At 41.2% G+C, this 14,671-nt stretch overlaps 1 protein-coding gene across 2 annotated transcripts in view; it reads left to right on the top strand.

Annotated features, from left to right (window-relative positions):
- Positions 1-14,671, top strand: part of NFATC2 (nuclear factor of activated T cells 2) — a 164,191-nt gene that overhangs the window by 91,669 nt on the left and 57,851 nt on the right. For both annotated transcript variants that reach the window (XR_015697362.1, XM_014057931.2), the window contains exons 7-8: positions 10,910-10,965; positions 11,718-11,844. Coding sequence is in view for 1 of the 2 variants with exons in the window: in XM_014057931.2 (XP_013913406.2) it covers positions 10,910-10,965; positions 11,718-11,844 (183 nt within the window). In the remaining variant the exon portion in view is untranslated. The remainder of the gene's footprint in view (positions 1-10,909; positions 10,966-11,717; positions 11,845-14,671) is intronic.

Here is a 14,671-nt window from a genome sequence, read left to right as displayed (position 1 = left end):
TAGATTAGAGATTCCCAGTTGTGGCAACTTTTAGACACATGAACTTCAAGTCCCAGAATTCCCAGAATGGATGGCTGGGAAATTCTTGGAGTTTCTGGGATTCCACATGTCATAAAGTTGCCAAGACTAAGAACCCCTGGACTAGATCTATAAAAATGTAGTATTGAATTAACCAAGGGACTGCAAAATGCATTAGCTAACTTTGAGATATTTGCTATCTACCTATATGATGAATTACTGGGATGATAACTGGGAAGGGAGATAGAAGAATTTTGCATGCCAATTTGTGCTTGTTGAAACTTGACTGAGATAAAGAAGCATAAATCATTTGAGAAATTAAATTAAATGTTCACCGAGAGCTTGGCAGTTAAGTGGATTCCTAATGGGCTTAAAATAATATTCAAAGAATGCTCATCAATGGATTCTTCATCAGATTGGAAAGAGGTAATACGTGAGGTGCACGAGGATCAGTCCTGGGTGTTCAGTGTTTTTGTTAATGAAGAGATAAATAGAATGCTTATTGAGATTAGCAATGGATAGAAAAAGGTTATGGATAACTGTTGCATTACAAGACAGAAATAACATTTACAACCATTTTGTTATGTTGTAATGAATCAGTTGAAAGAAAAGATGCATGTATTCCAGGTTTCAGGAACTATTAATTGCATTCTTTTCTGCATTGGTAGACTCAAGCATTACATTCAGTGCTTTCTTAAAGATAAAGGATTCAATGAAATTGAGGGGGGAGAGAGAAAGAAAGAAAGAAAGAAAGAAAGAAAGAAAGAAAGAAAGAAAGAAAGAAAGAAAGAAAGAAAGAAAGAAAGAAAGAAAGATGTATGCATGCATACATATCGGTAGTTATGTTTAGGGGATTACAAACTGAAAAACAATTAATGAAGCTGGATGTTTAATTTGGGGAAAAAATGACCAAGGAGAGTTATGGTAGTACATTTGGAATATAAGAATGGCTAACATGTGCCAGAAAATCAAGATCTGTTTGTCTCATTCTGAGTACAAGATCCAAAATAGTGGATTTAAGTAATAGGGAGGCAGGTGTTAAATGAATATTAGAAGAGTAAAAAAGCTGTTTGATATTGGAATCAATTATTCAAAGTGGTATTAGACTCTCATTTAATGTGTTCAGGTGAAGGCTGGATCTCTGATCTGGGGGTGCTTTAAATTGTATTCTTGCATTGAGCAGAAAGTTCGATTTGATGGCTTAAGCAACCTCTTTCACCTCTAAGATTCCAAACACTTCAAATCAAGAAGCATCGGCTACACATTTGCTTCGCTTTCTGTAGAAAACCCAGCACAATGTTCATTCAAAGTAGGAAGTAATAGATTACAGGAAGACTCTTCTCCCCCCCCCCCCAAACAAAGCAAACCTGATTTCAAACAGCCTCCTGTTTTGCCATAGATTTAGAGCTAACATTCAGAGATGTTAAGATGAAACACAAATATTGACAAACTAAAATTAGAGCTTGTACACTCAAGATTATAACATCATATTAGCAAGACAGATGGAACATGATATACAAACTAAAAGGCCAGTACAATTGCCATGAGATTATTGCCTTTTTATGTACAAGGCTACCATATTTAAAGAACAGGCTTGTTTCAGCTATGCTAGGGAAACATTTATTTCCTGCAGACATGGGCCTATGCAGGTAAAATCATCATCATTAGAGTAAACAAAATGCTGATCAAACGGGAAAGCTTTATTAATTTAATGTGTATGTCTTCACCACCATCCCTAAACAGACACACAGTGTCAGTCTACAGTGACATGGCCTGTAAAATTTAGGGTCAGTGTAAAGTATTATAAGGGGACGAAGTGACTCAGTGGCTAAGATGCTGAGCTTGTTGATCAGAAGATCGGCACTTCAGCAGTTCAAATCCCTAATGCTGCGTAGCGGAGTGAGCTCCCATTACTTGTCCCAGCTTCTGCCAACCTAGCAGTTTGAAAGCACATAAAAAGTGCAAATAGAAAAATAGGGACTACTTTGGTGAGAAGGTAACAGCGCTCCATGCGCCTTCGGCGTTTAGTTATGCTGGCCATATGACCATGGAGATATTTTCAGACAGCACTGGCTCTTTGTCTTAGAAATGGAGATGAGCACCGCTCCTAAGAGTTGGGAACGACTAGCACACATGTGCGGGGGAACTTTTACCTTTATCTTAAAATATTATCAGGTGGTCTGAATGAGTACTGAGATTGTCCCAAAGATGCTTTTTCCAAAGGCAGCTGGACTTTGTTTTTAATTTAAAAAAAAAACATTTTTGAGACAGGTGGTTTGAATATTTTAGGCTCATGAGATTTTCTTAGTATTGTTTGAGTGGTTTGGTCACCAAATAAAATCAAATGCTTCTATTGCTTTAGTGGTAGAGTATCATTTCATTTACAGTTCCTTGGTCTTTATATACAGCAGGCATTGAAATGTGTCTGCTGCTTGAGGGAAGGAAATGATATGGTGAAGTGGTGTGTGTATACCATTTTAGACTACATGGGAGGAAAGGAAGAGTTTTCAGGTTCTCATTTGCAAAATGCTGACACCTGTTATAGCAGTTAGACTCATTTGGAAATGTTCTCTTTATTGTACAATTTACTTAAGAATTGCAGGAGGATTTTGTTGGCTTGCTTGCTTTACATAAAGAAGGGCTTTAAAATGGCACTTGTTATCCACCGCCAAAATAATCTTATGCATTCCTGTCGATCCAAATTCCACCACATTGTTCTGTCTCATCTGTAATCCACGTGTTGTAACTCTTCCAGAATATCTGTGTTACTATCTTCTCTCTTTTCTTGTTCCAGTTAAAATGGATCTAAATATATGCAATAGTCACTGTTCATACCACACTCACTTTTCCTCCTTTCTTCTCCAACTTCAATTGCTTCCTGTAAAGTTGAAACTGAGATTATGAACCTCTTTAGATAAGAATGTTCTGTTTCTTCTCCATATTTCTAGCCTACTTTTAATCTATGAAATGCCTGGCATAGAATAAGAAAAAAAATACGTCCCACAAAAACTGTTCAATTCAATGAGAAGAAATTAAATATGTTTAGATTTTTAAAAAAATTAACCTTCATGAAATCCTGGCAACCATATTTGTGTTGTTTTCTTATGAATAATACATAGAATTTTTTTGCGATTCCGGGATGTGTTTATGACTCAATCCAGCCTACAATCTTGAGTTTTTCAGGTTGGATCTTATTCAAGTATCAACTAGGTCAAATCCTATTTAATTTTATTGAAATCACTCAAGGTTAGATAGATGCTGCCACCTGCTGTGGGCTTCTTGGCTGCTGAAGTCAGACCTTCAAGAATTTCATTCACATTTAGGAGACTAGAAGAGAAAATGAAATGATTTTCTTATTTTTTGACTAGGTGATGGAACAAAAGGCGATAAGTAGCATCTAATTCAATAAAGAATTTAGGACATGTCAGCGAATAATAAACCGTAAACATTTTCTGCTAGCCTAAATGAATGTGTGACTTTACAAATATGAATGAATGAATGAATGAATGAATGAATGAATGAATGAATGAATGAATACCACATTTGAAGAGACAGAATGATGGATATGCCTGCTCCAGCCTGTTTTTCTTCCTTCATAAGTAGAAAGTGATGTTTTGCAATGTGGCAAACTTCTATCCAAAGAAGCTCTCTAAGATATTTAAAATATTACATATACTGTAGATTTGCAAAATCACCAGGGGACAAGTACATCTTTAACAGTGGTAGCAGCTGTTTTCCAACCAGCAGGCTTACCCATTGAGACAAATAGTGTTCGATAGTGCCCCAGTTCAATCCTTACAGTAATTAAGAGAAAACCTCTGAAACCAGTTGGGTAGGTGTGGCTTCTGTCATCTTTGTCCTTTTTTCATGACTAGCAGAAGGATGATAAATTGTATAAACTTGCTAACTCTGCAGAACTGGCTTGAGGAGTTGCAAACTTGGATATAGTCGCCTGCAGCATAGAATTGTGCTGCTCGTTTGCTTACTGCGGGTTTAATCTTGGGCTTAAATATATTTCCAGCTGTGTTTAGTCTAATGCGTTTAGTTTTAGTCATTTGAGTTGGCTGATTGTGTGCTAGAACACTGCAATTAACCTGCGTTGAAGGCTGCTTGTTCTCTTGAGCTGTGCAGCTGCTGTGCAGCGTCCTGAGGGTGGTTTGGTAATGATGTTTCAGCACATCTGAAAAACTGGAACCCTTGTGTGTGTGAACTGAAGAACAGTGAAGGACTTTGTGCCTGTATGAACTCCCCTTGAGCAAAACTTCCCTTGAGTAAAAGGCAGCCACCTTGGGGTAGTCCCAGAGATTCCTCTGACTCAGTAAATCTGACTCATAGCTTCTCCTTTACCTTTACCTTCTCTCGTTCCACAGATTATGCTTTCATTCCCAGCTTCTAACAATACTGTCATTTTACTTTCGTGTTATTTTCACTGAGTGGTTGTCCAGGCATATCAAACAAACTCCTTCCTTGCCACCATCTAAAAAACATCTAGAGCTGGCTGAACTAAAAGAGGAACCCAATTGCCCATAATGTGTTCAATACATTAGACGCAGCTTACTGTGCCTCATATTGAAGCTACAGGGAATGGGAAAAAATGTACCTACACAAGGCAACCATGAAAGGTTTGAGGTTTATTGGTTTTGTATGCCGCCCACTCCTGAAGGACTCCGGGCGGCTCACAATAAACAGGGGAGGGAATAAATAAGACAATACAAACAATTTTAAAATCCACAACAGTCACAATTAAAACGGGGCTGGGTGCTTTAACAGCCCCCAGCCTGCCGGAACAGCCAGGATTTAGTAGCTTTACGGAAGGCCGGGAGGGTAGTAAGGGTCCGGATCTCCATGGGGAGCTCGTTCCAGACGGCTGGAGCAGCAACAAAGAAGGCTCTCCCCTGGGGGGTGGCCAGCCGGCACTGGCTGGCAGATGGAACCCGGAGAAGGCCAAGCCTGTGTGATCAAATTGGTCTTTGGGAGGTAAGGAACAGAAGTATCCATTAATAAGTCAGTCCCAACATAAATCTTGTTCAACTTAATCTTAGCTCCAAGTGTGAAGTGCGTCTACTGCTTCCCCTCTTCTACTGCTTCCCTTCTTCCTTCTCATCTCTTGTTTCCACGTCTTCAGGGCAAATTGTTTTATCTGTTCTTTGAAGCAGCCCATCTTTTCAGGTTGCAAATGGAGAATTTTTAACACAGGTCTGAATGCTCTTTGACAACAGAACATTTCCATGCACTTGGAGTCCTCATTGATACTTGGGTTCTTCTTATAGATCATGAGTGTCAAACTTGTGGTGTCATGTTGCTGTCCTGTGACGTTTCACAATGTTTTTCCCTTTGCGGAGCTGGGGTGGGCGTGGCCTGTGTGTGACGCATCTGACCCATGGGCCACTAGTTTGACACCCCTGTTCTAGATCATGTTTTCTTTTAGGACAATGTCAGTTCTATCTGGGATCTAAGGTGATACAATCCAGGGACAAGCGTACATTTTTCTGAAATGGCCCAGATTGAAACAAATTTCTCTCCTGGGAATAAAAGGGTGCTTTTTTGGAGAAGGAGGTCTGGTTCAGAGGTGGTATTCAGCCAGTTCTGACCAATTCTGGAGAACCTGTAGCAGAAATTTTGAGTAGTTCACAGAACCAGCAAATACCATCTCTGGCTGGCCCCACCCCTATCTATTTGCTGCCCTTGCACAGGAGAATGGAGCTGGAAAGCAGGTTAGTGGGATGGGGTGGGAATGGGGATTTTGCAGTATCCTACCCCTGCCATGCCCACCAAGCCATGCCCACAGAACCGGTTGTGAAAAATTTTTGAATCCCACCACTGGTCTAGTTGTTATAGTTTAGAATTACAGATGAACATATACTAACTGTATGCATTTACACATCCATTCTGGTCAGATTCCTTCTCAGACTTTGAAGTTCTTCTTTAACCAGATAAGTTTAGTGCATTGTTTTGCAACATACCACTATTTGTTTCACATTATTCAAATATATGGTATTTTTCAGTATGGGGGCAGTTTGCACACTGGTATGCATTCAATTGATTGAGAAGTTGCTCAGTGGATTGCACTTGTCACCAACATCAAAAAGCAAATGAAACACAATTGCTAAAATGTGAGATGATGGTTTGTGCATAATTAAATCTTGTTTTGTAGAGTCCTTGGTGCTCTCTGAGCTTGATTGTTTGCTTACAGATTTTCTGTTAACTATCTTGTTTGGTAGTGAGTGGGGTTTTCTCCCTGTTTATATACATTAACTTACCCTGCCACTGTTGGTGGGGGTATAGTTTTCTCAGTAGTTCCTTGATTGGAGTATTGCTTTCTGCATGATTGTTTGTCTCATGTTAATCCCTGCTTATCTAAACGCAGGCTGCTGGAGAAGATGCGTTTCCTTTTTAGCTTTTGCATTGTTTCTTGTCCCCATTTTCATAAACATTGATGATGTGACCTAATCAAATAATGAAACATCTGCAAGCAAAGAACCAAGAACTCCACAGTTAAATCCTGAGCTACATATATTCTCTTCTGTTTTTAAACTTTATTTTCTTCCAATGTTACCTTTATGAATATTTTCTATAGCTGCAGTTATTTATTCTGGAATGGATGCCATAAACAGGACTAACAGCTACAGGGGGGGGGGAGTTATTTTGAATAGTACCACTGCTTTCTGCTCCAACATAACTATTTTATAATCTGTAACTTCTAGTAATTTTATTTTTTTTAAAAACAGTAGCACTTCAAAACATACATTTAACATTCTAGCATCCTATGCATGTTTAGTCAGAAATAAGTTCTGGGAATAGGTTCTGTGAATGTAAATAAGTGCATTTTGCTAGCATCATTTTGTGAGAAAAATAACTTTAGAGTAAAGTGTTTTTAGATAAAGTCATTGATTTAATTTTAGACTGTTGCTAGAAAATATCCACCTCTTCATTAAGGTTGCTAGTTTAAGTTAAAGCAGAATCTTGGTCTTCACTAAGCTATTGAGTCTAATATTATGGCAAACATATTTGTTTTGTGTATCCTTATCAAATGCCATAAATGCTTGCAGTCTTCATTGTTTGCAGCAAAACAAAGAATGGAGAGTCTTGCTAGTTTTTAAAGTGTTTCAAGAATATTTGCTGTTTTGGTTCCTGAATCTTATTGCTTTAATTTAATTTAAATTATTGTCCATAGAATATGATACCATGTTTCCCTGAAAATAAGACAGGGTCTTATTTTCTTTTGCCCCACAAAATATGGCGTTGGGCTTATTATAGGGGAGGGCTTATTATTTTCTGGGGCAGGTGAGAAGTGAGGCATGCCTTTTACCTTTCCAGCTCTGTCGTGTTCCTCGCCATTGTGCTCAGGGAAGCGGCTGGTAAAAAAATCCCTTCTCGTGAGTTCAATCAAACTTCTTGAAGTCGTGAGAAGGTTTTTTTTTTACCAGGGGCTTCCCTGAACACAATGGTGAGGAACGCGACAGAGCTGGAAAGGTAAGAGGTGTGCCTCACGGCCCAACACCACCTCAATGGTAAAGACAGCCTGCCTGGTTCCCTTCCCCGCCGTCCCTTTAGCGAGGGGTGGCAGGTGGGGGGGAGAAGCTGTCCCTTTAGTGAGGGGTGGCAGGTGGGAGGGGGAGAAGTGAGATGCGCCTCTTACCTTTCCAGGTCCGTTGCGTTTCTCGTCCTTTCACCCAGTTCAACTCGTGAGGTTTTTTTTTACAAGGTGCTTCAATGGGCGAAAGGGCAAGGAATGCAGCAGAGCTGTCAGTCTTTGGTAGTGCTAGGATGCGCGTCACGGTTCTCAATGGGCAAAAGGGGGAAGAACGCAACAGACCTGGAAAGGTAAAAGACACGCCTTGCTTCTCCCCCCCCCCAACCTGCCACCCCTCGCTAAAGGGATGGCGGGGAAGGGAACCAGGCAGGCTGCCTTTACCATTGGGGTGGGCGGTGTTGTTTTGCACGAGAAGAAGCAGGTGGGAGGGGGTGATCGCATTGCTGGCCTGCCGCTGTTTTTGCGGCGGGCTCTTTTTGCGCAGGAGGGAAGGACGGGGGTGGAAGCACTTTGCTTCGCCTGCTGCTGTTTTTGCAGCGAGCCCTCTTTTTGCCCAACAAGCTGTATCGGTAGGTGGTACGGAGACTTCAGCTTGTCCAGAATGCAGCTGCACGAGCGATTGTGGGTGCACTCCATTTCACCCACGTCACACCTATCCTCCGCGAGCTGCACTGGCTGCCCATTGGTCTCCGGACGCGCTTCAAGGTGCTAGTCGTTACTTTTAAAGCCCTACATGGTATTGGACCTGGGTACTTGAGAGACCGCCTCCTGCCAATTACCTCCCATAGACCTATTAGATCCCATAGGCTAGGCCTCCTCCGAATTCCATCTACCGGCCAATGTCGACTGGCAACTCCCTGGGGGAAGGCCTTCTCTGTGGCTGCTCCGGCCCTCTGGAACGATCTCCCCGTTGAGATCCGGACCCTCACCTCCCTTCCGGCTTTCCGCAAAGCAGTTAAGAGCCAAGGTGGTGCAGTGGTTAGAGTGCTGTACTGCAGCCACTTCAGCTGACTGTTATCTGCAGTTCGGCAGTTCAAATCTCACCGCCTCAGGGTTGACTCAGCCTTCCATCCTTCAGAGGTGGGTAAAATGAGGACCCAGACTGTGGGGGCAATATGCTGACTCTGTAAACCGCTTAGAGAGGGCGAAAGCCCTATGAAGCGGTATATAAGTCTAACTGCTATTGCTATTGCTATTGCTATTAAGACCTGGCTGTTCCGGCAGGCCTGGGGCTGCTAAATCTTTCAGCCCCATTCGAAGGGTATGACTGTTGCTGCTTTTAAAATGTGTTTGTCTTCTTATTTTTTATCTTCATTTTGTACCCCCTTCCCTTTTTGATTGTTAGCCGCCCTGAGTCTCTCGGGAATAGGGCGGCATACAAATCGAATAAATCAAATCAATCAATGGTACAATGATGGCGGGGACCAGTTGCACACACACTTAAATAGTTGGGAGATGACTTATTATGGCACATGCTCTGAAAAGCCCGATTGGGCTTATTAGCAGGGCATGTCTTATTTTTAGGGAAACAGTCATCCTTCAGTGTGTAGTAAAGATACTCTAAAACAATTGCCCTTTGGTTGGTGGTTGAGAACAATGTTTACATTATCAACATAGGTTAGTTGATTATTTTGCCTAAGTTCAAATTACTTTGCAATCATCGCATCATAGTGGAGGTTTTTTCTATTTGATATGCAAAACATTTGAAAGAAATCACTAAATTATAGCCATCATTAAGGAAGACCCCAGGATTGGCGCCATAACAGAAATATGGTTATGACATTAAAAGCATCAAATTTTGTTAGTAGCATTGGTAGAACCAATTGCGGAAGAGGCAGTTTCCCCCACCCCCAAAACTCCCATTCAGCATCAAGGATGTGAAAGTGTGTTTCATGTAATAGTGAAAGATTTGTGTAATTTTTTTACAATGCCTGTAATATGCTGACAAAGTAGAGAGGAAGGAAAGGAACTCATATAAGGTCTTTTGAGTTGCAAGGAAAGTTTGGAGGAACTAGGAAAGTTTTAGTTCAAGGAAGAAGCTAGCATTTGTGGGAACATCATAACAAGTTTTAACTTTGTTAATGGCTGCTTGGGGCAGGATGCTTATCAGATTTTTCCCACCTCCTCTAGTGCCAACTATGACAGATCAAGATATGGTATGGATCTCACACTGGGAAAGATTGTGTAGCCAACAACTGTTTGTCCTTAGATAGTACAGTAGAAGCATCTCCACCTGGAAACATTTTCAATACTGAGCAGAAATAATAAACATTGAAAGGCTTCTAGTTTTACTAAACCTAGGTAATGTAATAGAATTGCTTAGGGTGAGAAATTAATAGCATTGAAATCCTAAAAACAAAATTAGCCCTGTGCTTTCTGATATCTTCTGTATATAGTTATATCCATATATCCAGGGACACGGTGGCTCAGTGGCTAAGCTGCTGAGCTTATCAGTCAAAAAGGTCGGCAGTTCAGTCGTTCGAATGCCTAGCGCCACATAACGGAGTGAGCTCCCGTTACTTGTCCCAGCTTCTGCCAACCTAGCAGTTTGAAAGCACGTAACAAATGCAAGTAAAAAAACAGAGACCACCTTTGGTGAGAAGGTAACAGCGCTCCGTGTACCTTCGGCGTTTAATCATGCTGGCCACATGACCACGGAGATGTCTTCAGACAATGCTGACTCTTTGTCTTAGAAACGGGGATGAGCTCCATCCCTAGAACCAGAAACAACTAGCACACATGTGCGGGGGAACCTTTACTTTTATATCCACATACACTCAGTTTTGCAACTGAATTTAAGTTCTACATTAGTGAATTTTAATGTGGTATGTTAGTTTGGAAATTCAAAGAGTTGCCTTTTGCATGACTGACTGCAGTCAGATTCTTGATCTTTGTAATTTGAACTTCATCTCTACGATATATTTGTGAGCTGGTCCTGGGGGGGGGGGAGAAAGCAATTCATTCAACCTTATCTTTCCATGTGCAACATGCAATAATAAACTGGAGCACCACTTGAACACCATCGGCATTGACAAATTCACCACCAGTCAATTGCAAAGGGAAGCTTTACTCAGGCAATACCTCCTACGTCATCAAACATCAACATGTGCCTATCCCAGGTTCTTAGGACAGACTCAGTAGGTAGATTAAAATGCCAAATCCATTCTGAACATCTACATGACTTTGCAATGAACTATAATAATAAACACTATGTCTCTTTAAGGGTGGTTTAGGACAAAATGTGCAAAAAAAAAGTACTTTGAACAGTATAATATAAAAAGGGGTTGCATTCCTAATGACTTTATCTACATCTACATTCTGGAACAATTTTCATGGATGACTTAATTTGTTTTTCAGATGGGCAGCAGGTTTGGGAGATGGAAGCCACAGTGGACAAAGACAAGAGCCAATCTGTAAGTTCACTCTGTTGCTAGCCACAGAAACACAATCTTCCTCTTTCTATGAAAAAAGAATGGTTAGTAAATTACGTTCTTCTGTAATGCCTAACATAGGCCACAGTGAACAGGAATCTATTATTGTCCTTGTGTTGTGGACGAGATTCTCATAAATAAAACAAATATTAAAACTAATAGTATAAATAATGTTAAAATTAATTTATCTAAGATTGAAACTTCAGATACTATATGTCAGGTCAACTATTTAAGGGGGGTTGCCTATACAGATAAACACATACGACTATTCATTTAATAACTATTCAAAGTTATGACAGGGCTAAAAAAAAAGTGACAGGCGATCGCTCCTTGCACTTATGACCATCTCAGTGGTCATGTGATCCAAATTTGGGGGCATGGAAACCTACATGTTTTTATTATGGTTGTAATGTCCAAGGGTCACATGATCAACATTTGCAACCTTTCAGGGGCAAGCAGGGGAGGCTGGATTTGCTTAATAGCTGGTCCCAGTTGCAGTCATAAGTCAAAGACTATTTACAAGATTATAGCCCAGTGATCTCTCACTGATTGCAAAAATTAGGCCTACCACATTTGAGTTGCAAAATCTGGACAAGCAGAAAATAGATGCAGAAAATGTATTTCCTGCCATCTGGATTTTTGCAGATTATATGCGTATACCTGTTAATACTGAATTACTGACATTATTATACTATATTGTCCCCACAGTTAGTTATTGTTGTTGTTGTTTTCAGAACATGCTGTTTGTAGAGATTCCAGAGTATCGCAACAAGCACATTCGTGTCCCCGTTAAGGTGAATTTCTATGTTATCAATGGGAAACGGAAAAAAAGTCAGCCACAGCATTTTATCTACCATCCAGGTAATTTTCTTTTTATGGAAAGGGATTTGTAGCACAAACATTTGTGGGAACACAGAACTATGGTATGGTAACTGAATAGCAGTACAATATACATAAGGGCAATACAGTGTACCACTTGGATGGGAAATCACAGGAAATATCATGGTTGTAGAGCAGAAAAATTGAGAATGGTCTTGAAAGATATCACTTCCATTCTGAAAAATGAATAGGTGTGGTCATGGGGCATCAGGAGTTAAGTTCTGTTCTGTTAAGTTAAGTTCAACTCAAAGAGGACATTACCTTCAAAACAAGGTGGAATCTTTTTAGATTAAGTTGAATACTAAGAGAAGAGCCTGGGATTTGTATTCAGAAACACTCTCTCAAGGATTGTTTGTAAGTTCCCAATTTTGAGGAGCAATTTGTGCAATCATTTCCCTCTGGCTGATCATTAGTTTTCTATCTTTCTTTTCCACAAAGCATCTTTATTTATTTGTACATGCCATTTATATGGATATCATTGAGATGATATCCATATAAATGGATATCATCTCAATGGATAAATGGATAAATGGACTTGAGAGACCGCCTTCTGCCGATCACCTCCCTAAATCGACCAATTAGATCGCACAGACTGGGCCTCCTCCGAATCCCATCTGCCAGTCAATGCCGACTGGCGACCACACGGAGGAGAGCCTTTTCTGTTGCAGCTCCGACCCTATGGAACGATCTCCCCGTTGAGATCCGTACCCTCACCACTATCCAGACCTTCCGCGCAGCCCTCAAGATCTGGCTCTCCCAGCAGGCCTGGGGATAGGTTCCCAATTTACCCGCCCGAGTGTTTGATTGCTGAACGAAAGTTGTGTTTTTACTATTTTTTTCTTTGTTCACATTCTGTTTTGTTTTGACACTGCACCCCCCTCCCTTGTGGTTGTAAGCCGCCCTGAGTCCCCTCAGGGAAAAGGGCGGCCTATAAATCCCAATAAACTCTATAAACTCTATCATTAGCAAATTGTGACTCTAGGCAGTTAACAGGATTAAAGACAAAACAAAATGACCAATGAACATGATGTTCTTGGCCAGAGCTATCAGCTGCCCTTTAAGTAGGAGCCACAAGTTCCAGATGCACACCTGCTATGTTTGAGGATGCTAAACCCATCCAGAATTTAAAAAATTACAATCTCCATGTTTAGAGTCCCTAAAAACTACCGGTGCTTGAGTTGAGCCTTATAAACTACTTCTTCCCCATCCAGGTAGCCATGAGCTTCAGATGCTGGGGAAAAAGTCACTTAATTAGCCTAGCATAGACGTCTAATCAGGATACACATTGTTGATACATTAATAATTTTTCTGGCAGTAATCAATTTGTTGCTTACATAAACAAAGATCATTCAATTCCTTAATATTAACATATTACATCGCTTGATGCTGCCTTTACTAAATAGAACAATATTTTGTGTTGCTTGGCTTGGTGGAATTAAGTACCATGTTCAGCTGGTAGTCGTCATGTGCATAATGAGGGTGATGTAAGTTGCTATTGTTGTGAGAAGGAGGTTGGACTCTAGGTCCCTGAGATAGGACATTCTTCAGAGCTTGAGTTTCTCTCCTTTCTACTTTATCATTTACATTAAAATGCTAGATGAGATAATTTGCCACCACAAATGTGATATCATCATATGGCACCCATGGCCTGCCACAGGAACTGTTAGAGTCTATGACCTGCCACAGCAACTATTATAGAGCCGAGGTGGCACATGGTTAGAGTGCAGTACTGCAGGCTACTTCAGCTGACTGCTAGCTGCAATTCGGCAGTTCAAATCTCACCGGCTAAAAGTTGACTCAGCCTTCCATCCTTCAAAGGTGGATAAAATGAGGATCCAGATTGTTGGGGGCAATAGGCTGACTCTGTAAACCATTTAGAGAGCGCTGTAAAAGCACTATGAAGTGCTATTCTGTAGAGCCAAGGTGGCGCAGTGGTTAAATGCAGCACTGCAGGCTACTGCTAGATCAGCAGGTCAGCGGTTCAAATCTCACCGGCTCAGGGTTGACTCAGCCTTCCATCCTTCCGAGGTGGGTAAAATGAGGACCCAGATTGTTGGGGGCTCTGTAAACCGCTTAGAGAGGCCTGAAAGGCCTATGAAGCGGTATATAAGTCTACTGCTATTGCTATTGCTATTGCTATTGATATTGCTATTATAGTGCAGACTTTGGATGAGAAGAACCCACTTTAACTCAATCCTAGTATGATGGAGTGGCTTTCCGCTTTTCTAACTCCAGGGTCTAGTGCTATTAGCCCATTATCCTTTCTAGCTGAACACATAAACTGAGTCTGTTTGTTTATTTGTTTGTTTATTAGGATTTATAGGCCGCCCTTTTCCCTGAGGGGACTCAGGGCGGCTTACAATCATTAGGGAGGGGGTGCAATTCAAAAATAAACAGTATGTGAACAAAGTAAAATAATAAAAACACAACTTGCATTCAACACTCAACACTCGGGTGGGGCAAATTAGAAGCTTATCCCCAGGCCTGTTGGGATAGCCAGGTCTTGAGGGCTGTGCGGAAGGCCTGGACGGTGGTGAGGGTGCGTATCTCGACGGGGAGGTCGTTCCACAGGGTCGGAGCTGCAACAGAAAAGGCTCTCCTCCGTGTAGTCGCCAGTCGGCATTGACTGGCGGATGGGATTCGGAGGAGGCCCAGTCTGTGCGATCTTATCAGTCGGAGGGAGGTAATCGGCAGAAGGCGGTCTCTCAAGTACTCACCAAAAAGTATTTGAGGACAAGGCAATAGGAGGTGAAATGAAAGTTCGAATTGTGGATGTACAGTAAGTCTTGAATCTGCCAGTAGATATGTG

Source organism: Thamnophis sirtalis, unplaced genomic scaffold (assembly GCF_051295495.1).
Source record: "Thamnophis sirtalis isolate CommonGarterSnake01/CBP01778 unplaced genomic scaffold, rThaSir2_p1.2 scaffold_7, whole genome shotgun sequence".
NCBI classification, from domain to species: Eukaryota; Metazoa; Chordata; class Lepidosauria; order Squamata; family Natricidae; genus Thamnophis; species Thamnophis sirtalis.
The sequence above is the reverse complement of the archived record's forward strand: the minus strand, read 5'-3'. Positions and strand labels throughout refer to the sequence as shown.